The 24461-nt window shown below is 37.0% G+C and overlaps 1 protein-coding gene across 4 annotated transcripts in view; it reads right to left on the bottom strand.

Moving 5' to 3' along the window:
* RANBP17 (RAN binding protein 17) overlaps nucleotides 1-24461 on the bottom strand; it is a 322665-nt gene that overhangs the window by 97995 nt on the left and 200209 nt on the right. For all 4 annotated transcript variants that reach the window (XR_009502445.1, XM_059917665.1, XM_059917663.1 and 1 more), the window contains one exon: nucleotides 413-486. Coding sequence is in view for 3 of the 4 variants with exons in the window: in XM_059917665.1 (XP_059773648.1) it covers nucleotides 413-486 (74 nt within the window). In the remaining variant the exon portion in view is untranslated. The remainder of the gene's footprint in view (nucleotides 1-412; nucleotides 487-24461) is intronic.

The raw sequence follows: 24461 nt of genomic DNA, 5'->3' as shown, positions 1-24461 counted from the left end.
GTTTCTACTGGAATCAATGAATGCCCTGTCTGAAGGCAACCAAATCTCTCTCAATGATTCCAATTTGCAAGAATCTCTTGAGTTGGTCTTTAAAATTGAGTATTTTCTTTTTAATTAAAAAAGGCGGTCCAATTGAACTGAAGAGTCAAAGTCTGTAAACTTTTCAAAACCATGTTTTGATACTGCATGCTGCAGTAGTACGGATACCTTGACAAATAACATCTTTTGGATGGTGAATTTTAAATACGTGAAATTAAGTTTCAGATAAGAACAATGCTACCATTCTAAGAATTAAAGCATAATTTAAAAAGTCTCTTATTAAAAATTAATATTTCTGGAGAGATTTAAGCACAGTACAAAGGTCAAAGCAACACAACAACAGAAAAATCAAAGAACCAAAGCAGGAACTCACATTTTCGTCATGAATGTTTCTAGAACATGGTTGTCATCTGTTATTCCTAAGACTTCTGACATACGGGCATATACCTGCATGAAAACATTTATTGTTAAAAACTTTATCCTTAACATATATTTTCAAAAGACTATTCAAATTGAACAAATGTAAAGATTTAATGCATTGTTGCATCCACACTGATGTAGGGAACGAGTGGGGAGAACAAATTAAGAATTTAAAAAAATTCCTGTAATTTAAAAATTTACCCTCCTCTTTCTCTTCCAGGAAGCACCTCCCTTATTTTGAAATATATACACACCCACATAAACCCACATTCACATACTCATTTTATTCCCAGCATACCACATAACTTTTTTTTTTTCTCAAAGTGGTAATAAAGCACCCCTTTCTCAAAGGCAGGCGTATGCATGTAAAGGGCTGGAAAGTGGAGTGCCTCAATAAAAGATTCCAACATTTAAAAAATTTCCATCTATTCCAGATTTTAGCAAGCCATCAAATAATTCAGGATTATGTTAGGCAGCTATAAAAATAAGGATTTCAAAAATACGAGGAAGTTAAAGAATTCATAGAAAGTCTCCTCAAGTATCTCTCAATAAGCTCCCCCAAATATACAGATAGGTCTTACTTTCCATGCTGAAACTGAAATCCCAGGCTCAGGGATTCTCTGCTGAATACATCGGGGCCTGGGAATCCACTAAGCTTCCCATTAGGGAGTGATGGTTGCAGAGTTTGGGGTGTAACATTTCAGTTCCAACCTAAGCCACATTGAGCTTATAAACACATATCCCACTACAAGTGGGAAAATGCCACTGGCAGCCAGTGGAATATTCCCTCTAATAGCCTGGCAAAGCTGAGAGGTGGGTTGACACCTTCATACTCCCTGATGCTCTGGTATGATTCCAGGTTATCTCTGCCAGACACCAGCTGTATGGGATTTCTCTTCTCTGATTTGATTCCCTGTGATTGTGTTCTCTTACTCTCTCCTGATCTGCCTATTTCCTATGGTATGGCAACTTAGCTTTCACTCCCTCTGCCTTTTGTTTTTCATATGTAAACACTACCTTGATATAATGTCATAGGTTGTGAAGGTGAGATAAAAATCACAGGACACCACAAATCATCCAGAGTTACATGGTGATACAGGGGAGGAAAGCTGTTCATTGCAGAGATCTCATGTTTGGATTTTAAACACTAGTCAACCAGAAGCTTGTGTTCCAGGCTTTTGACTTAAGTCCTACGACCAGGAGCTCCTCAGGCCAGTAGAGTGAATCAGAGGGAGAAAGAGAGGGAAAGGAAGGGGCAGGTGAAAGAAGGGGCAGAAGGGTAGAGGGGAGAAGCTGGGGGAGAGAGAAAGAAAGGAAGATTGAGATTCAAGTTCCTGTTGCTTCTCCTGCTAACTTCTGAGCCCTAATTGAAAAGCATTTCAATTCCAGTATCTGTGACTTGGCTCATGAGAGTAGGCCTTTATCTCTTGTAAGATCAAAGCTATCACTGTTTTTGTAAGATGTCTGCTGCGAAGAGGGAGCTAGGGAGAAAGAACCTAGGGAGGTTAGTTACCACCAAATCCTCAATCATCAGAAACCTTTAAGCCCATAGAAGGTTCAAAGGAAGAATGGTTGTAAAAAGGGAAGTTTCCCTTATCTCAACATGCTCCAAAAGCTCTCTCATGAATGGGAGTAAGTCGGGCCCCTTGGAAAATCTGATATTGATATGACTATAGCACACAAGGCTCTTCACAACTTGGTGCCAACCTACCTCCTCATCTATCATTTCCCTCAACCTGAAGCCAAAATGAAATACTCATGAAATACTGAGGCTTCTCATGCAATTACAGATCTCTATGAGTTCATGTGCTGTTCATTTTTCCTGAATCAGCCTTCTTCCTCCTCTTGCCCTGATTCTCATTCAAAAGTCATCTCTGAAGCCTTCCTTCCATTTCCAGGTAAGGTAAGTTGTGCTCTCCTTTATGTTCCTATAGCGTCTGGTCCATTCCTCTAGCATGGTGCTTTTCACATTGTAATTGTTTGGGTGTCCATCTCCCCTACTACACTGTATTTTTATAAAATAAAATTTTACACTTTCAAGACTTTACAAATGCTATTTTTTATGGCAAAGATCAAATTAATCTAATTTTGATTTTGCCCATGCCACACTGAATAACAGAAATGTAACAAAAATGTGATTTTAAACATTAAGACATTTAAACATATTAAAAATATTTTTTAAATTGATAGTCCCTGCAAGGAAGTTTTCTGTTGTGTCTCTGGCATTCAAGAAAGAAGGAATCTAAGCAGGCAGGTCTGTTGTGCTCTGCTGTCAAAACAGCTTCTCAAAGCATCAGATTTGACCCAATAAGATACTGGAAAAAACAGTCAACATTGACACATGGCAGTGCTTTAATCCACAATTATCCTTGTAACTTGCACCATTCCTTTTATCATCCATTAGCTTTGATTCCCATTATCCCATCTAGAACTGTGTCAACGCTTGTGTCCCTCGGGATTTCTCTCCACTACTAGGATCTGACAGCCAAGCTTGAGTACTAAACAGGATCATTACCTCTTAAATCCACTTATCTGATCTACTGAATAGTAAATTGAAAAGCTCATTAAGAGCAACAATCTGATTTGTTTTCACGTGTGACAGGGTCATTTAAAATCAATGTATGATTACTGCATTTCTTTTAAAAGACCGGCTCACATTTTCCAAGGAACCTTATCATTCAGAGAGCATGCAGATAATACGAAAATGTCTTCGAACATCTGAAATGTAGTTATACCATAGATACACATAATTTGGGGGTGAGGACTAATCTGTCCAGTGAGGAAATATCTATAAGATTATTTATCATAAAGCACAAGTCAATGAAAGTTTTCTACAGAAAAAATTCTTACACAATATTTAGGGGTTTTCAACATTTTCCAAAACTTCTATCACTTTACCAAAAATAATTTTTATGACAGCAAGAAGAAACTACATCACAATACATACTCATTTTAGGGAAAGATATAGGAGTTGGCGTAAGAATGCAAGAAAAGGAAAAAAGCTCACTTTCAGTTCATAAGATTCCTAATCTTTTATTTCATAATCAATTAAGATAATTTGATCATAGTGAAAAATAAGCAAAAATCTAAGAAATAAGAGACTAATAAGCCCATTTGTGTTATCCTTCTCTGAAGCATACAATGAAGTTGAATAAATCGTTATGCTTTTGGTTATGTGTTTCACATAACCTAGTTTTTGCCTGTCAGCCTGTGCCTTCCTCCCTTTCTTCTTCTTCTTCTTCTTTTTTTTTTAATATGCCTGTCTTTCTGTTAGGCTACAAACTCCCTGAGGGTGGAGATGATGCTCTGTCTTTTATCTCCCATGCCTAATACTCAATAAATGTTTGTTAACTGAATAACAAGAATGTAATGTTAAAATGTGTATTTTGGCTGATTCCATTTCATTCATAATTTTGTAACAAAAGGAAAACAACCAATAAGTGGTGTGTTTTTTTACGAAGAATTTTTTTTCCTGTAAAAATAATATATTCCAAATTCTACTCATTCAGGTGACCACTGGTAAAGTTTTGTTATTTAAAAAGATATAGTTCTTTAAAATTATTATTATTTTTTAATTGAAGTACAGTTGATTTACAATGTTGTGTTAGTTTCAGGTATACAGCAAAGTGATTCAGTTATGTATATATATATGTATCTATTCTTTTTCAGATTCTTTTCCATTATAGGTTATTACAAGATATTGAATATAGTTCCCTGTGCTGTACAGTAGGTCCTTGTTGTTTATCTAATTTATATATAAAAATATGTAGTTTCAATGCTTAAATATTTCTGGAAGAAGCTCTCCCTGTAGATTCAGTAAGAGGAGCTCTCTCTCCTCCTTTGGATACTCAGAGCATCCATTGTTGCTGGCCTGTTAGTGGCACTTCTCATGTAATAGCATATTATCTTGTTATAGCACTAATTTTCTATGTTTATATGTGTTTCCTCCATTACTTCAAGCACGTGCTGCCTGAGGGCAGGGAAATGTCTATTTCTCTTTACATCTCCAGAAGTACTCAGAACACTATCTCGATAAACTTAGCAACATAGAAAAAGCACAGGTTTTGGTCCCAAAGATAACTGGATTTGAATTCTGCCACTAACTAGGTGTTACTTAAAGTCTCTGAATCTTGGTTTCCTATCTGAAAAACAGGAATAATAATAAAACCTACTTTATGGGCTTTTGGGAAGATTAAATGATGATACCTAACACAGAACCTGACATTTAGCAGCTACTCAACAAATGCTGCTTCCCTTCCTACCCCCTTTCATGGACCCTTTCTAATAGTAGGTGCTAGTATTGTCAGCTACTACCTTTCCAAGAGAAAGCTCATTACATAAAAAATAACAGAAGGGTAAGAAAGGGCTTACCTTGAAGACTTTCACACAGAAAAAAGGTTAAAACAAACAAAACCCTAAATTTGTATTAACTTTGAAATCTTGCTAATCATGGTCAGAAACGGCATTTGTTAAAGGCATAAAGCTTCAAAATTGCATGATACAAAACCAAATTCTTTCTACTTCTAAATAGTTATTGTCTTAGAAGGTAGAAAAATTACCCATTTTAGCCAGTCATCCATCTCTCTGGCTCTTGAAATACAGGAAGTCATCAGAAATGTAAGAAATTATCATTATTACAGACATAAGAAGGCATGCTCCTAAAAAACTGTCTTAATATGTTTTCTTATCTCTAGTCATTCTACTGTGAAGCTTCTTTTAAACTTCAGAAAAGAGCATTTGGATATGTATATAACACTTCAGTGACCCACTTATCTTCTTTAACTTCTAAACTAATCAAGTGACAAATAATGTCTGAGCATATGCAGGTAGTTGAAATGATCTTATATCTGGTTTTTAAAAAAGAAGCCAGACAAGATAAGAAAACCAGACAAGGGAATACACATACAAACAGCAATAAGGTTTTGAGCTGTAAATTTAATTTAATAAAGAACAAAAGCATGTGCTGTGATAATTTTTAAAATTGCTTTCTTTTTCCAATCCTAATCCTTGGTCTTGGGTATCTGCAGTGTTGTCTCTAACATTCTGGTTATAACTTTGAAGAAACTAATTATGTCAATCCTTAAATTTGAAGTAGATTACAGAACTGGGAAACCCAGAATATTAGTTCCTAAAGGTTGTATGGATAGATAATGACAGTCACAGAAATTCAATAACAGCCCTCTATGAAATGTACTCAAAAGCACCGCATGAAACAAATTAAAAAGAACAATGAATCTCTCATTGTGTGCAAATAAGAAAATAAGAGAAAACACTGGTTCTATAGGTTTTCATAAGAGTTGTTACAATGAATTAAGATTTTGGATAATGAATCTTCAGAAAATTACAATAAGTTAATACCCTTAGGCCTTCTATAAATGTTTAAGATGTTATAACTTCTCAAAGAGCTTTTATAAGCAGGCTCAGTGCAGAAAATTAGCAGTGCTGTGGAAATCAACAACAAAGTATTTTGCCATCAGATGATATACTTTCCTGAACCAATTTAGTGTAAAAAAATTCACATCCAATAATACAAAATTGATACCATAAAAATTTAAAAACTCAACAATTATGAATTTTAAAGTATTGTTTTAATCTATTGAAATGACTTATAAATCAAGATTTTTATTCTTTATTTTTTTGAATTTTATTTTATTTATTTTTTTATACAGCAGGTTCTCATTAGTTATCCATTTTATACATATTACTGTATATATGTCAATCCCAATCTCCCAATTCATCCCACCACCACCACCCACCCCCCACCACTTTCCCCCTTTGGTGTCCAAGATTTTTAACTGAATGTAATTTGGTAAAGCAAAACCTGTCACTGGAAAGCATTCAATATAATAAAAGCATTCATGTTCCTTAGGAAAATAATTTTGGAACGGAGTGTGAACTCACTTATCATGAGTAAGAAACCAATTTCCATATTTTTGTCTTAGGCTTCAAGTGCCCTTGAAGCCAATGCAGTGCTCTCTATATGAGATCCATTAAAGAGAAAGGGAGGGGAGGGAGAAAAAGGAAAGGTGTAAGAGGAAACTAACAGAGCATTTAATGACTTGGATCTAAACAGTTTGGACCTAAAGATATTGAGCTCTCTCATTAACGTTTGAAGCAGAATAAAACATGATCGTCACAATTAACTTGTGACCACATCAAGAGAATTAATAGTACAGACATCATTGTTGCATATTAAATACATAAACTTAAGTGATAATGAATAGATCTACATTAATCTTGGCTGACTAATTTTTCCATATCATTTAAAATAACATCACAAAATACAGGACCAAAATCAGGTAAAAAAATCTTTTGCTAAAATTTAATTTAGACCATAATTTACTTTGGAAACCAAGCGGTAAAAGGTTAGGAATCTGCCTGCCTCATTCAGTGGAATACAGAATAACATCTGATAAAGAAAAGCTGGCTATGGAGATATAAAATAAATATGAATGTTAAGTATTTATTTCAATTAGAATATCTGAACCTACCATCTGTGGTGGCCATCTTGCTAAGGGGACATGTACCTAACAAATCTCTTAAGAGGCGTTCCCAATCTGCTTGAATAAGCTATTGTATAAGAAAACTTGGAGCGACCACTTTGGCCTCACATTTCCTTCGCTCCACATCCTGTGGCACAAAGCATGAACTCAGCAGGCTGGGGTACAGGGCTGCCTGCTGCCTTGTGATAATCCCCTCTCCCAGTAGGGGCCTCCACTGATGCATGGCTAAGAACATGCTTCCTCTTTTGCTTGCACCCCAGTGGGGTTTCCATTCCTCACTTGGGCCCAAATCCAGACTGCTAAGGAAGGGCTCCAGATGCCGCCAGATATATTTTTGGATTAGTTTCTAAACAATCATTTACTAGAAAGAGGAGTACAGGTACAGTGTGAAAACCAACAATACTGGTAATTTTGGAGAGATTCTTTCCCTCCTGCCCCGACCAGATCTAAGGTCTAACTACCACCTGTTCAACAGAAGCTGGCCATTTGCCCCATTTTCCTTCAGGGAGCCACTGACTAAGGATCTCCACCAGCATGAATCTAATGTCTCCCGACAGGCCTTCACTAGCCAAGAGGGACCTGGGTCGAGAGCACCAGTTATTGGTCACAGGATACACAGTCCATAGAAAGACTCCTGTGGTGCAACCAGCTGAAAGCCAACTAGAGAAGATGGGGAGTGTACATTTGTCCTGACACAGCTTTGTTCCCGCTGGCTGCCAATTCACTCCATATCTGGGGCCAAGCTTCTGTTAAACTAGTCTTCTGTGGCTAAAGCCATGGTAAAGTCTTGGGTAAATATATTATCTTTCCAAGCTCATACAGTAAGAAGCGAACCATGGCTATGGCACAGGACTACTGCAAGAAGGTTTGATTAATTTTGGTAGAAGGTTTTGAGATCATGGTTTGAAGGGTCATTTCAGGCATTTGATTCATAACTCTTTGCAATACCCAATTTATAAGACGACATGATTACATTTTAGAGCAAAGAATTGATGTGGGGTGAAGTTTGTGAGAGAGTGATGGTAGAGGTGGGGAACTGCGAAGTAAGAGATTTTGTTTAATCCTTTACACCTCTCAAAGGTGTCTGCCAGAAACATATTCTGGCACAAGAGATACATGTGCTCTAGATACTGTTCAATAACAGATGCTATTCATTGTAGCCAAATACAACTTTCTCCTTTCAGGTATGAATAGCTGGTTAGAAACGTTATAATCAAGAAACCTAGGCTGCTTTCATACTATGCAGTCACACTAAACAGAGGCTTTGCTGTTAATACTACCGAACATTAGCTGACTATCGAACATTTCATTATAAAACACGCACACTGTAGGATTCCACAGTGCATAAAAAAGGGAATCAAGAAAAATGCACCCCTACACTTATCCCTGTGCACGTGCCTATTTTAATCATAGGAATCTGGGGCTGTGGTGAGACAAGCATAAAGACTGGTGATCCACCACAATAACCAGCAGCTCAACTCACCTGAACTATTTTCCAAGCCTTCTCTGGAACTCTGGACACATCACTCCTCAGGCGTACATCCTAAAAAGCACAGAGTTTAGGGACCTGCCACCTGGCGTCAGGGATAAGGGAAGAGCAGAAGTCCTTCCCAACTTGCGATACAGGGAGAACGTGGCTCAGGATCTTTGTGGTTGTCACTTAAAATATTCATAGGACTTTGATTTTATTCTGGAGGCTAGGATCAGAGGCATAGTGAAGTGCTGTTCAAAGCCTGGATGTGGTTATATGGATTACAATGGGTTTGCTTCCATGATATAATTCAAGAAACCAATTACTAAAGGATAGCCCTGAAAAAGAACAAATTATAAATAACACCTAACAGAACTATTTTTAAGAATCTCTTAATACTGCTGTTTCCCATGAGGCACTCTCATTATGCAAGTGTGGCAACTGGGGCTAATGATATAAGTAGGCCAAGTCAACTTTTGAAGGGTAAAAGTACATGCTCAATAAATGAAACTCATTTCTGTCGTCACTCAGAAGGTTAAGCAAATCACATTGAGTCTTCCACCACTTAATCTAACTCTTGCACACACACTCTGCCTCCAACCTGCCTCTCTGAAACATGTCCCATTTCCTACATCCAAAACAACTGCTGTACCTTCCTCCTATGAGCCACTCAACTCTCTATCCCTTTAGGAAGGACAACCTGACAAAAAGAGTAAAGGAATAATGGCCCATGGAATGAAAAAAGGGCTGCCAATGACATTGTGCATATTTCTACTATTCTGTCAAATCTGCTATTTTCATTATATTCTCAAACTTTACTCAAAAACGTTGATCCTATAGTCCTTTGTAGCTTTTACTTTCTGTCTCTCACACTAGCCTAGTTAGTGAAACCTTTAACTTACCCTAAATGCAAAGGATCAGAGTTCACCTTCCGATGGCCTACTGATGTCTTCAAGCACTAGTATCTTCAAACACTAATAAACACTTCAAACTTTCTCTGAGGAGGCAATATATGCAGCAATAGGCTAAGTACCGCTTCCATCCTAGTCTTCCTACTGAATACTTTTATGTTGAAAATTAGCTACAACATATGCAAAAGTCTAACTGGTGAACAAAGACAACATGCAGTTGCCCAGGAAGCATAGTCTTCTTTCAATAAGAAGACAGAAATGAGCAAGTTGAGTATATATTTCAGATAATTTCAACTAGGAGGAAACAGAGAATGCATGTCTAGTGCAATGCACATGGGATACTGAGTGAGACTACTACTTGCTAGCCTAGCACAGTGCTTGGCAGATAACAGACATTCAATAAATATTTTATTTAATAAATTAACTCTATAATTCTAGTAAAATTAGTTAGCCTCTAAGAGTCTCAGTTTCTTCATCTGTAAAATGGAAAGAATAATATCACAAAGTAGAAGGCAGTCTAGTGAAGTGGTTAAAGATAGATTCTGAAGCCCAAGACAAGTTGGATTCCACCACTTACTGAGTGATTTTGAGCAAACTGCTTACCCTCTACACCTTAGTTTTCTCAAATATAAAATGAGGTTGATAGCTGGACCTAATTTACAGAATCTTTGAGAGGATTAAAGCAGTTAACATATGTAAAGCACTTACAACTGTCCTGGTACATGGTAAAATTTCCATAAAGTACTGGCTATTATTATTGGGCTGGCAAAAAAGTTTGTTCAGTTTTTTCTGTAAGATGGCTCTAGTAGCACTTAGTTGTCTTTAACTTCATTCGAAACAATTTTGTTAGATTGTATGTGGCAGCTGTCATATGAGCGTGCATTTAAACAAAAACTTATCAAAATTGGTGAATTTTCGTGTAGCCACTTTAATATTGAAGATGGAAGAAAAAAAGCAACATTTTCAGCATATTATGCTTTATTATTTCACGAAAGGTAAAAACACAACTGGAGCGCAAAAAAAAGATTTGTGCAGTGTATGCAGAAGGTGCTGTGACTGTTCGAACGTGTGAAAAGTGGCTTGCGAAGTTTCGTGCTGGAGATTTCTTGCTGGACGATGCTCCATGGTCGGGTAGACCAGTTGAAGTTGATAGCGAGCAAATCAAGACATTAACTGAGAACAATCAGAACATGGGAGATAGGTGACATACTCAAAGTATCCAAATCAAGTGTTGAAAATCATTTGCACCAGCTTGGTTATGTTAATCGCTTTGATGTTTGGGTTCTACGTAAGTTAAGCGAAAAAACCTTCCTGACCATATTTCCTCATGCGATTCTCTACTTAAATGTAATGAAATGTAATAAAAACATTCCGTTTTTAAAACAAATTGTGATGGCAATGAAAAGTGGATACTGTACAATAATGTGGAACCGAAGAGATCGTGGGGCAAGCGAAATGAACCACCACCAACCACACCAAAGGCTGGTCTTCATCCAAAGAAGGTGATGTGTATATGGTGGGATTGGAAGGGAGCCCTCTATTAATGAGCTCCTTCTGGAAAACCAAACGGTTAATTCCAACAAGTACTGCTCCCAGTTAGACCACTTGAAAGCGGCACTCATCGAAAAGCATCCAGAATTAGCGAACAGAAAACGCATAATCTTCCATCAGGATAACATAAGACCGCATGTTTCTTTGATGACCAGGCAAAAACTGTTACAGCTTGGCTGGGAAGTTCTGATTCATCCGCCATATTCACCAGACATTGCACCTTCAGATTTCCATTTATTTAGGTCTTTACAAAATTCTCTTAATGAAAAACATTTCCATTGCCTGGAAGACTGTAAAAGGCACCTGGAACAGTTCTTTGCTCAAAAAGATCAAAGGTTTTGGGAAGATGGAATTATGAAGTTGCCTGAAAAACGGCAGAAGGTAGTGGAACAAAGCAATGAATAGGTTGTTCAATAAAGTTCTTGGTGAAAATGAAAAATGTGTCTTTTATTTTTACTTAAAAACCAAAGGAACCTTTTGGCCAACCCAATATTATTGTCATCAAATGCTGTATTATATACAGCACTGCCAGCACAGTGTCAGGAACACTTGGAAAGTTTTTAGCACACAGTATGCACCAAATAAACATTAGCTATTAGCCATTAGAATATGTGGTCACTAAATGGCCACTATTATTATTAAGTAAGATAGTCAAACATTAGTCTGGCATTAAGATTATGAGGCATGCACCAAGATGACGGTCCCTTTTATTTGTGCTTTATTTGGCCTAGATGGCGGAAAATAAATATTTCTTCTAAACTGGCATGTGAGTAGCTTTAATAGTGGTTAAAGAAGAGTGATTAGAGGGAAGAGAGCCGCAGTGAAAGACAGACTAACTCCTAATCTTCTGTCTTCTACCTATAACTTCTATTTTACAGAGGAGGAACAGTAAGTGTGATGGGAAAGGAGACAGGAGGAAAACAGAATGCTGTGTGGTTGCAGGTGATGTTTTATCCCAAGGGCTCTGTACAACCTAAGTTCCTGATTTCAAAGCCCTCATCTTCCTTTTTGGAGTCATCACAAGTTCCTGTTTCCTGTCTGCAGGATAAGTTCTCATCTCTGGGTTAAGTAGATGATTTACATCCCTGTGTCCAATAAATTATCAAAGTCTTCCCAATTCAGGTAAACAAGTCCATCCGATTCTCTGAGTTTTCTTTGCTAAATTAAATGCACACAGACAAGGGGTTCCAGAACATCATCATTAGAGTTTTAAGTTATCAAAAAAGTTTTTGTGTGATAGGCCCAGTAAGAACAGAAAGGGGCTGCCTTTCATATATAAATATAATATTGATCTCTGACACTAGACCATGGGTTGAGTTGCTTCTCCTACAGTAGGGTGGATTTTAGCAGATATCTAGGATCTAGCTCGATTCTCTTGTGACTGATGGCTAGCCAGAACTAGAGGTCCAATCTGTGGTTGTAGTGATGAGATTTTTCCTTGGGAAGTAAAATAGCAAATATGGGGATGAAGCTTGTGATGATGGTCTTATCAATCATTACACTTAAAACTGATCATATCTGGACTCATGTCTAAATACCTACATAGGTAATGTGATACACTGGAAAGCACACTTGGGTTTAGGGTATGATGATTTGGTCAAAAACCCAGGACACCAAACAAGTTTTTAACCTTCCTGAAATCTTTTTTCATATTCTGCAAAATGAAGGTACTCCTACCTACTAAAGGGAATATTGCTGAGAAGACTAACTGAGAAAATGTAATAAATAATGCCACAAAGTGGAGTGAAGCACAAAGAAGAAACCCAATACAGGTTAGATTAAGGTTGGAAAGAAACATGACCTCAAATGCTATTTCCTAGGCATTTCTCAGTCTACATTACCTGAAAATACAGAATTTGTCACTTACAGCATGGATGATGTTTTAGTACCCAGTGCCCTGAACTTTAGGAACTTCAGGAATGTTAAGGTTGGAGAGTATTGTATAAGTAAGGCAGCTGCATCTGCTGGGGAGAGTGGTATTACAGCCCATGTCTCAGAAATGCAAATAACCAGAAAAAAAGGACAGTTGAGAACTGGGACCAACAAGCATGAAAGCATTTCTAATGAGTCACTAAAGTGGGCTAAGAGGCAATATGGAAGGAAGTGGTCATGTACACTTGGAGATAGGAAAGGACAATTAAGTGGCTGAAGGCTTAAAAAAAAGGGTTAAAACAAAAGTTGAACATTGCAATTTCTCAGTAAATGTAAAGGCACCAGTGCACTAAGGTATTTCGCACATTTCAGCACTGTCTATCCTTTTACAATTTTCCTCATCAAAAGGTGTGGGAGGTTGTCCATGGAAATGCATTTCCAATTTTGTAATGCGAGTCAATCAGAAAATGTAATCCACGTTGGAGAAAGTCGTTTCAAAGCCAACTTTGCTTAAACACATCTATTCAGTAAAGCAAGGGATACTGGCGCTGGGGAGACACACAGGCTTAAGGGAAAACAAAATCCCAATAAGTAGCCAAATGTGCTTCTATTATTTCAAGATTCCTTCAACAGAAACATTATGGGAAGATAAAAATCAGGAAAACACTGAACTGAACTAATTCAAAGTGTTAAAAAAATATTTTGCATTTATGTTTTATAACCAAGTGCTTTTCCCACATTTGTCCCAAGGCAGCAGATGAAGCGCTATATTCACTACTGCTAATACTAGCAATTGGGACACGCTCTTTGGCAAGGCAGAAATAAGATAATTGTTCAACATAGGCTGGCTTTTCAGAAATACTGGAAGCAGTGCCTGTAATTATAGACATCTGTCACTGCTAGCCACTCAGTACTAACCCTGACATCAATATACAACCATAGCACTAAACTGCCTGCAGGCACAGCAATGCAGACCAGATACGCTAGGCAGGCAATCATCTGCTTCATCCAAACTATCTGTCAAGGGTTCCCAACCACAAATAGCTCTTACGTTTTGTATCCTTAGGATAATATGTTGATTTATTTTAGATTCTCTAATATTTACAGCCTAGGCCATCTACTAAAATAAAGAAACAAAACTTATGGCTAATGGAGGCAGTTACTGTTCACAGTCATCATAAAAGGTCATAGCTCAACCCTCAAATGTTAAAAATTGATGGCAGCTTTAACCATGTGCTATCATACAGATGTTTCCTTTTGTAGAGGCAATTATTTTCAATAGCAATTCAAAATGGTAACTACAATCTTTCATCAGCAAGTATGTTGCCACATTGATCTAATAGAAATGCTCATATTTTAAGAGCTTTTTTGAGAAGTAAAGGTAAGTTTCAGCGATGAGTACTGAAGAATCCAGATTGTCAGTTTGGGTTTAGCTGTACACATAATACTGTATCTGGAAACATTTTTTTTTTTACGTACACGGATGATGTAACGTCTAAAAACTAGGAAATGATATTGAAGGATAAAATACTTGGTTAATGAATGAGTCAACTGACATATAATCTTGCTGGGTGTAAAGCTTATTGAAATATACATGTACATCTACGTTCATATTTTTAAAAGCCCAAAGACACACTGTAGCTTTAAATGTCACTCTTTTTTTTCTTTTTAAGCAGCCAGGGAAGCAAGCTGACAATTATTAGACATTTAGACTAATCAGGAATAAACACTCACAATTATCACAATGTGTTACTGAAAACCCAGATATTTCTTGGTTTGATCACAACAGCCTATGCTGAAGAAAAACTATTAATTACTGACAGAGAGTGAGCTTACAAGTGAGCTGCATCTTAAAAACCTCTTTTAAAATACAATTGCTAAATGCCTTACAGTGCTGTAATGTGAGACAGGTTCAAATCTTATTACTTCACTGAAATTAAAACCTAAGTTTTAATACTGTTCAAGTCGAACAATGATTCCACACTTTATTGCTTTTGAAATCCCTTGATGATCATAGGAAAAAATGCCCCCGAGAAAAAAGACTGTTTTCGATAAACAGAAAATACAGTTTGCACTCTTAGCCTCTTTGTCATCACAAAAAAAGGATTTAATGCCAATTCTTTAAAAAAAGACTTTTTTCCCCCACAAAATGTGCACCTTGTGTGCCATTTGTAAAATCAGTTCACTTTTTTTTATTTATTACTGCAGCGCGGCAAGGCAATAAAGAAGCTACCGATAGCTAATAAATTACGTGCCTTTTAAAACAATTCTCTTGCTACAAAAACATGTAACTACAAAGGTTTACATTTACATGGTACATCACATGAAATGTCTGTATTTGTGTTCTATTAACCATTTTGGCAAATTGTGGACTTTTACCAAATAGGTGATAGAAAAAACACAGTGATTCACAAATGTCGACGTGATATAAAATAAAAGCCTTTGTAGTAAGCTACTCTTTTGCTGTTTGCACTTCTAAAAATCCTCCAAAATTCATTTTAAAATATGTTTTGATAAACTATTTTATGCATCAAAAAGGTACTCAAAGATGTTCTAGTCAAGGTTAATTTAAACTTTACTCAGTGAATACAGAGACCTATGAAAGTACCCTTTTCCTGCCTAATTTATGTTCCTAGTATCATTCAGTCTTAAAAATCATAGCTCCTAGGAATTACTTGAGGACAAGTTATAAAAGGCAAGATCACTGGATGTAAGGTAAAAATGCCCTCAATCTGTTCCTTAATATATTTTCTTAAAAAAAGATATAGAAACTTATTTAAGAAATACTCACATCAAACAAACATGTCTTGTTAAGTAATAATCTTTCTTTTAAGAGAATATTATCTTCACGTATCCAAAAGAACTGCCGAAAAACCTTACTTTATGAAAGAAAGTAAGCTGTTTGTTTTTCTGGTTGGTTTATGTACAAATGAATTTTGAACAGTCTGTACTCTAATTCCAGGGTTAAACTGTTAAATTAATCAGGGTATTTGCTTAATGCTCTCACCCTCTAATCTCATGATGAGCATGAATTTATGAGGTAGTGTATTGTCTTTTATTATTAATTTCCTCCATTTCCTGTAATAGCTATTATAGCTGTGGCTTTTTTTTTTTGTCTTATACCTACAAAATTTCAACTTTGTTCAATTATGTATGATGAACACTGCTTCAATATTCAAAGCACAAACAACTTTGATCCATTTCATATTTACTTCAAGATGACGGTCCACCATACAAATGAATAAAAATTCTATATTCTCTAGCACTCCATTTCTCCATTCAGATCTACTTTTTCTCCCTTTCTTTTGAAATCAGCTTGATGATGATGATTAACAATTAGGAATTCGTGGAAGATATGTTTTTTGAAAAGTTCAATGAAATAATTTTATTTCATTTTCACAGACTTTTTAGAGGGGAATCATTACCACCATAAATAACTAATGTTCTATAAACCACATATCTTTACATGTAGAGAACCCAGGTATATTTCCTTATCTTCTGTTTCTTTTTAATAGTATTACTCATGTTTATTGAAATCATGACCTTTCCCCACACTGTAGCTGACGTACAATGATAAAATTCTTAATTAGCAACCAAGAAAAATAGCTGACAAAATATGAACTTTCTCTATGGCCCTCTTCTCTCCCTCCTATATCTCATTGACAAAATTTCATTTTAAATCTTTAGTTACTTGAATTATCCCTTTTGGCTGGGAAAGAGCTCATTCAATGTAGTGTCTCCCTTAGATCACTAAGATTGTGCATTCAAAGCAGGTAGGGCAGGTATCATGAACTCCATTTTTTTTTAGATGGGGTTTAGAAGACGGCTCAAGAAGGCTACCCAGTGAAATGGCTTGTTCTCCAACTTCCTACTCAATGGATTTCACTAATTGACAACAGTGCTTCCTAGCTACTAGGAAAAAATATGTATTCATGGATATTTATCGTAGAAAATCCAAATTAAACTTTCTACTGGGTGCTATTTTATTCAATGCATGGAGAACAACCCTGCCTTATATCTGGCACCTATTTGACAGAGGAGGAGTGGTGGGTGGTTCTTGGTGCCAACTGAGAGGGGTAGAGGAACTCATTTGTTTTACTAATTACCATCCTATCAGGGATGGAACATTTACACTGTCACCAATTTGTTAAACTGTCTGAAGTGTACTGATACTTAGATTTCTTGGTCTTGTTTTGCAATCTTGAATAGGAAAGTGGAAAACATAAAGCTGGACTCCTCTGGTCTCTTTTTGCACCAATATGCAACTCCTCGTTCTAGTTTACTGACCTGTTTATTTAATGCACAGAACTGAACGACACTGAAATAAACCCCAAGCATCTCCCCAGGAATCCTTCCTGGACTTTCCCAAGATTACATTAGGTATTTTCCTATACGTTCCCACTGTTGTTCTGCATATCAAATATGGGCCTTATCATATCAAACAATGATGCCTGTCAGCTCTGTCTGTGTTCTCCACCTGTCTATGATGGCAGGACTATCTCTCTTTATAATAATAGTCAATATTATGGCCCATTGTTTAGCACATAGTAGGCAATTACATGTATTTGTAATGTCTACATGTTTTTTCCAACACCACCAAGCAGTTCTCAGGGGACACTACTTGGATGTCTCACATCCAATTAAGGGCTCTGTCACACAAGACTGCTCCTAATTTTCAAACACCAATTGAAAGTCCCCAAAAAAAGAAAGTAAGAAAGTCCAGGTAGTCACCTGTGCTTCTTACCAACTAGCTACAGATCGAAGGTTCCAGGGACTTCTTCCTTGGGTTTGATTAATTTGCTAGAGTGGCTCAAAGAACTCAAAGAAACACTTTATTTACTAGATTACTGGGATATTATGGAAGGATGTAACTCAGGAACATCCAGATGGAAGAGATGCTTAGAGCAAGGTATGTGGGAAGGGGTGCAGATCCTTTTCTAATTTACAATCCTTAAAAACGGAACATTAGCTGGTTCCAATCCACTGTCTCCTAATAAAACACTGCTCTAATTAACAACACCTACTTCAAAAAAATGACTAGAATCAGAATAAAATTTCTGTTTTTGTCACCATGAAATTTGACCATCTCACCCTACCTAACCCATATTCAATCAATAGCGACAGATATACGATACGTATCTTATACCTAGGATATTGCCTCTGTCCTCAAGAATCTCAAACTTTGTTAAGAAAATAAGGACACAGAGCAGAACACTTAAGGAGCTTGACTGGGAATCAGTTAGTCATTTAGTGAATTCAGAGTTAGATTTAAAGGTCAAATCTTGTGCATGCCCCTTCCTACCACTGTGTTCTTAGTCAAGTTACTTTGTGGCAGAACTGGGGTTAAGAACACCTTTATCATAAGATTATTTTGAGGCCTACAAGATATAATGTATGTAAAAGCTTATTATCATAGTGCATGGCATATAATAAACAATAAACGAGTGCTAGCATTGCCATTATCATTATTATTTAACTAAGTTTTAATGAATATGATCCAGGTATTAAGAACTGTAAGAGTGCATGCTGGAATAGAACACTGAAGGATGGAGATTGCTGTGGGGTAAGCAGGGGGAATGGGGAGGAGAAAAAAGAGAACAATGTAATCTAAGATAAAGATGGTGAGAGTCAGCTTGATAGAGGGGATCTGTGAAAACTAAAATTGGCTAGTAGGTGGAGCTAGATTCTGGAGGACCTTAGAAGCTGAGGACTGTTGGCTAGATGAAAGCAACAGAGAGGTCTCTGAAGTGGGAAGGGCCCTATGATAAAAGTGGTGTTTAAGATTTGTCTGACTACAGTGTGTGTGATGGACCACAGCCAGAGAGGTCTAGCTTTTATTTTTCTTGAACCCTTTGTTGTCTCTGACATCATGTGTTCCCTCTTCTTGATATTTTTACCTTCATGGACACAGTATTCTTGGGCTTCTCACTTTTCAATTCTTTATTTTCCGTTAGAAATGTTTATTTTCCACATCTTTGAGCTGACAGCGCCCTTCATCCTTATATACCCAGTTCCTTGGGGGAGGTTCATCTGTTCACAAGGTTTCAATTAAATATGTACCCCCCAAAACTCTAAATCCATAGTTCCAAAAGTAAGTACTGAATGTGGAAAAGAAATTCCTCTCTACCTCATCTGTATTACTAAAGAAAAGTAGTTAGGGTTGGTAATTGAAAAGAAAGGCCAAGGTGGCAAAATTGTGACAATTTTGGCTCTATTTACTTGAACAAGAGGAAAGTCTGAGGTAGGCCAGGAAGGAGATTACTGCCTCTGTTAATTATATAAGAACACAGCATATCAGCTAAAGGCTCATTTGGTTCTTTACTGTCTCTGATTATGACTCCAGTGACTTAGCCTCCAATGATGACCATTAACCTCAGAAGGTTAGAGATGGAGCCCAGAAGTTTCTATCTTTCCTTAAGTAGTTGAGAATCTTTCATTCATGGACTTACCGACCTATTTGTATTTTCATTTTGTGGCACTCCCTGGAAAAATAAGTCCTATAAGATTTCATTATCCACCAAAGAAAGCAGAACTTCTTCTTATTTACCCTGAACTTAATGTAAGGCTAAGGGTACTCTTGAATTTAAATATTTACAAAATTTTCAATTTCTACCAATCTTGATTTAAAAAGCCAAAAACCTGATCTTTTCTCTTAAGTGTTTAACTTTCTAGGCTGAAGAGGCCTAATACTTTCATACTGTTGATTTCTACAGTGTATATGTGAGCTGTGATCTAAAAAAAGTGAAATATAAATAGAGGTTATGTCTATTGACTGTGCTTTTAAATCATTTGAACTATTGCATCTTTGGGGTCTGTTTTGTACAGACCACATTTTTGGGTAGTGATAAAGGTCAAAAAACATGTAACAACATCGCCATTCAATTCTGATTACCATCTTAAAAGGCTACTAGAGGGCTTAATGTTGACAGGCAGAAAGCTCAAGGAAAAAACAAATTAGCTGTTTTAAGTTTTTAGAAACAGGCTACACGTGTTCCTTTTCTTTCTTTTTAAGTAAAAGCATTTTTTAAAAACCTTAAAAAAAGCAGAAGCAGAGGACCAACTGCCAACAATACTTCTCAATGACTAGAGAAGAAAATAAAATGTCTACAGACTATCAAAGGCTAGAAAGAGTTTCTGAACTTCACAAACCAAATGAAGCATACTCACTTGCAGCTAAATAAAATCCCTGATTCCTTATGCTGAGGCCCTCTATCACATACTGTATCATATCTTTGACATGACAACATTTTTGAAGAACAGTGTAGAAGAGCTAGAGAAGCTAGAGCTCAAATCCCCAGTCTCAAGTGTGGCCCTAAACAACTTTCTCAATTTCTCTAAGAATAAATTTCTTCATTCACAAAATGAAGGTAATAATATTTACCTTGTAAGGCTGTAGAGAGGATTAGCAATAATTTGGACAAAATGCCTAGCACAGTATTTGGTGCACAATAGGTACTCTATAAATACTATTTCTAGTGAGGACATCAGCTGCATATTAGAAAACAGTTAAGCTTATAAAGAATTAGGAATTTTCATTAAACTGTACAACGTTTTTCTTTCTTCTTCTTTTTTTAATGAGAAGGGGTAAGTAAACAATCACTTACATTCAATCACTACGTATCTTGTTGTTAACGTATCGTATGACGGTCAACTATCTGTTTAGGCAATTCAAATACTGATGTCTGAGAGTAAGTAATTGGGAAGGGAGAAAAACATTTTAATTATACAACACATAACACACTGTACCTAAATTAAAAAGCAACTATGTCTTGAGAATTAAATAGGAATATCCTAAAAGCACAAGTTTTTAAAAGAGTGGTATGGATTCCTAGCTTACTGTGAAAAATTCCCAGTCACTATTGAAGCTTTTTAAAAACTCCAAAATGGCTGACAGTAAGTAAAGAGAATATAAAAGCAGATGGTTCGGATAGTCTGAATACAAAAAAGCAGGTGCTTAGCAAAACAGAAGCATTTGCCAGTCTGCCAGCGCTGCTGGCTCCTGCTTCCACATCCTGCTTGCGTCCTCCCCACATCTGCTCACTGGTGCCCATGTGATACATTCAATTGGCTCACAGGATGAAGAGCAACAACCTGCAAATCCAGAGACTACTGAGATCTGTTGTTTAAAAATGCAATTTCCTTTTCTTTGCAGGTTCCTCTCACTATTTTAAACTCAGAGAGGTGGAAAAATTATCTTTCTTCAAGATAAAGACACATCCCTTAGATTTAAGAAAATTCTTTTAACAACAGCACAATAAAAGGATATTAAAACTTGGCTTATGGAACACATTAATACAGATGTATGCAATCTAACCCAAATCTTAAACCATGTTTGCAGACTATACTCTCTACTGCCCAAGTACAGTAAAAGAAGAACCTTAAATTAGCTTCTAAATAAGTTAATTAACAATAAATTAGCTTCTAGGAACAGAAAGAAAGCAATCACAGTGTCTCTTTATCACATGCAGAACCAAACTACACATTATTTTTCACAAAATATCACTTTTGTTTTGCCTTGAACAAACTAAGCTAGGAACTTCAAAGGAGAATATAATTTAGAAGAAGGCTAAAAATACAGTAAGTTAAAAAAAATAAAATGAACAGTCATATGGTGAGAGGAGCCAGACAGGAAATAGAGTTCAGATTCCCTTAACGGTGTGATGTGGGGTTTTGAAAAAAACAAAACAAAAACCAAAACTATGTAATTACTTGGCACTTCAATGGACACCTGTGAAAAATATCACAACTTAAACATCAATAAAAAGGAGTAGAAGATCCAGGGTATCTCCAAAAGGGGTCAGGGATGCTGGAAACGGATGTTGGTAGGTATCAAACTAGGAAAGAGCCCTTGTAGAGTGGTGAGGGAAGTTGAGGGTGATTTTATGGAATTGGTAAAGGCAGCATGTCAAGTCAGATGGCTTGCACATGCTAGTTACAGAACCCATGGTCAGGTTTACTTTGCTAACAGCCTCCTAGTTGGTCACTCCAGTTTTTTGTTTTTTTTTTTATTTATGACTGTGTTGAGTCTTCGTTTCTGTGCGAGGGCTTTCTCTAGTTGCAGCAAGTGGGGACCACTCTTCATCGCGGTGCGCGGGCCTCTCACCATCGCGGCCTCTCTTGTTGCGGAGCACAGGCTCCAGACGCGCAGGCTCAGTAATTGTGGCTCACGGGCCCAGTTGCTCCGTGGCATGTGGGATCTTCCCAGACCAGGGCTCGAACCCGTGTCCCCTGCATTGGCAGGCAGATTCTCAACCACTGCGCCACCAGGGAAGCCCGGTCACTCTAGTTTTTATCCCACCAATGGTGGGTACTAAAGTTCCAGGGACAGGGATGATGACAATGATGATGAAGATAATATGAGCAACTATCACTTACTGAGTGCTTAATATCTGCTAGGGACTATGCCAAGTACTTTATATGCTCTATCTCATTTAATCAATATGATAACTCAATGAAGCCGGTAGGCATCAATATCATAATTTTACCACTAAAGAAACTGAGGCTCAAAGAAGTGATGTGTCTATGGAGTCAGACAGTTTGTATTTGACAGAGGAGGGATCTGAACCCAAGTAAGAATAATGCCAAAGACCACACTCTTAACCAATTTTTTTTTTTTTTTTTTTTTTAATTCTAGCCTCTTAAGCACCACCTCCAGGGCACTTGCTATAAATTCAGAGACATGACATTATTCCTCGTATAGAATTATAGGATTTTAAGGTTAATTTTCAGCCAGAATTTTGACTATTGGCATTCTCCTCCTCTTCCTCCTGCTTTTTAAAATTAATTAATTAATTAATTTTTGGCTGTGTTGGGTCTTCGTTTCTGTGCGAGGGCTTTATCTAGTTGTGGCAAGCGGGGGCCACTCTTCATCGTGGTGCGCGGGCCTCTCACTATCGCGGCCTCTCGTTGCGGAGCACAGGCTCCAGTCGCACAGGCTCAGTAGTTGTGGCTCACGGGCCTAGTTGCTCCGCGGCATGTGGGATCTTCCCAGACCAGGGCTCGAACCCGTGTTCCCTGCATTGGCAGGCAGATTCTCAACCACTGTGCCACCAGGGAAGCCCCCCAATTATTTTTTATATATGATCATGAACTGCTCTAAAAATATATAGTTACATCAATACCAAATAGTATTAAACTATAGAACTCTTTACAAAGCACACATGAGAGCCTCAAACATGGCTTCATATTCATTTATGTTATCATAAAATCATATTCTTTAAGTGGTTTTTTCCATATAATATTGAATTTATGACTATTAATTGGGTAGAGTAGTTTATTACCTGATATTAACTTTTTTTTACTTTTCTTCAGCTGCTCAGAAAAGATGAATGAATCGTAATTTCACTTGCTCTTCCCTGTTTTTCTTAAACATTAACGCAAAATAATAGCAAATATTTACTGAAATGTGTATGTCAGTCATTGCGTTAAAACAGGGTTCTCAACCTCAGCACTACTGATGTTTTTGTTGTGTGGGGCTGTCCTGTGCATTGTAAAATGTTGAGCCTCATCTCTGGCCTCTATTCACTAGATGCCAGTAGCACCCCTCCCGCAAATCGTGACAACCAAAAATGTCTTTTTGTCAAATGTCCTCTGGAAGATAAAACCACCCCTGGAAAGAACCACTGTGCTAATAAGCACTTTACATATATTTACTAATTTAACGCTTCCATCTACCATGAGGTAGGTACTTCTACAACTATTCTAGTTTTATAATGAGGAAATTGAGATGGAGCGATTAGGTGTATTTGAGGCAAAAGAACAAATAAGTGGTAGAGTTAGGGTTTAAATTTAAGCAATGTGACTCTAGAACCTGTGCTCTTATCCAGTACATTATGCTACTTCTCTAGCAAAATAAATTAGCTTTCTCAGGCCTAAAGAATTGTAAGAATTTTTTTTCCTGGTTTAACTTACTACTATCACCTGGGAAAACATTTAAATGGGGAACATAAAACAAGGCTCGCACAGCTCCAATTTCCTCAGCCGGCTCTTCTTAAAGTGGCATAATTTAGACGAAGTTCTTAGCTTTGGGGGAGGGGGCATCTCCCAGGAAAATGTACATGTACAAAATTTTACATACTTTTTCTTTTTAGTTTTAGAGGATTTTACACATAGAACCTGAGTTTAATCCCTGTCCCAAAACTCACTAGCTGTACGACCTGCTTGAAGTTATTTAACCATGCTGCTCCCCAGATTTCCCCTGTAAAATGAGGAAAAGATCACTCACCCTACATGATTGTTGTGAGGCTTAAATTGATTACATGCGTGAAGCACCTAGCAGTGTACTGGCACCTAGAAGCTACACAATAAATGGCATTCCTCCTCTTGATAATTCTGTTTTCTTGTTCTGCTCTCTCTATCAAAGAAAGCCTCATCTACTTTTCAATATGCTCTAGACTTTCGGGGGCATAGTGCTCATCATCTATGTCTTCCTTCAATTATTTTATGCACGTCATACAAATCTGCTCTTCAGCTGTATTTGTTATTACTACTTTTTCACCTCACCCTAATGCTCAAGGTAAAGGGGAAGAAAGAGAAGGAAATCTCCTTGGATGCATTTCCTTTCCAATGTCAGAGGTAGAATCTCATGAGATTGCTGCAAGGAATAAGGGAAATCTTTGTGAAATGTTTGGCATTGCATATTATAGGTGACTGATAAATGTTTATTCTTCCTCGTGGGCTATTAGACACAATATG

The sequence above is a fragment of the Balaenoptera ricei genome, chromosome 3, assembly GCF_028023285.1.
Source record: "Balaenoptera ricei isolate mBalRic1 chromosome 3, mBalRic1.hap2, whole genome shotgun sequence".
NCBI classification, from domain to species: Eukaryota; Metazoa; Chordata; class Mammalia; order Artiodactyla; family Balaenopteridae; genus Balaenoptera; species Balaenoptera ricei.
Note: the sequence above shows the minus strand (reverse complement) of the source record. Positions and strands in the feature narration are given on the sequence as shown.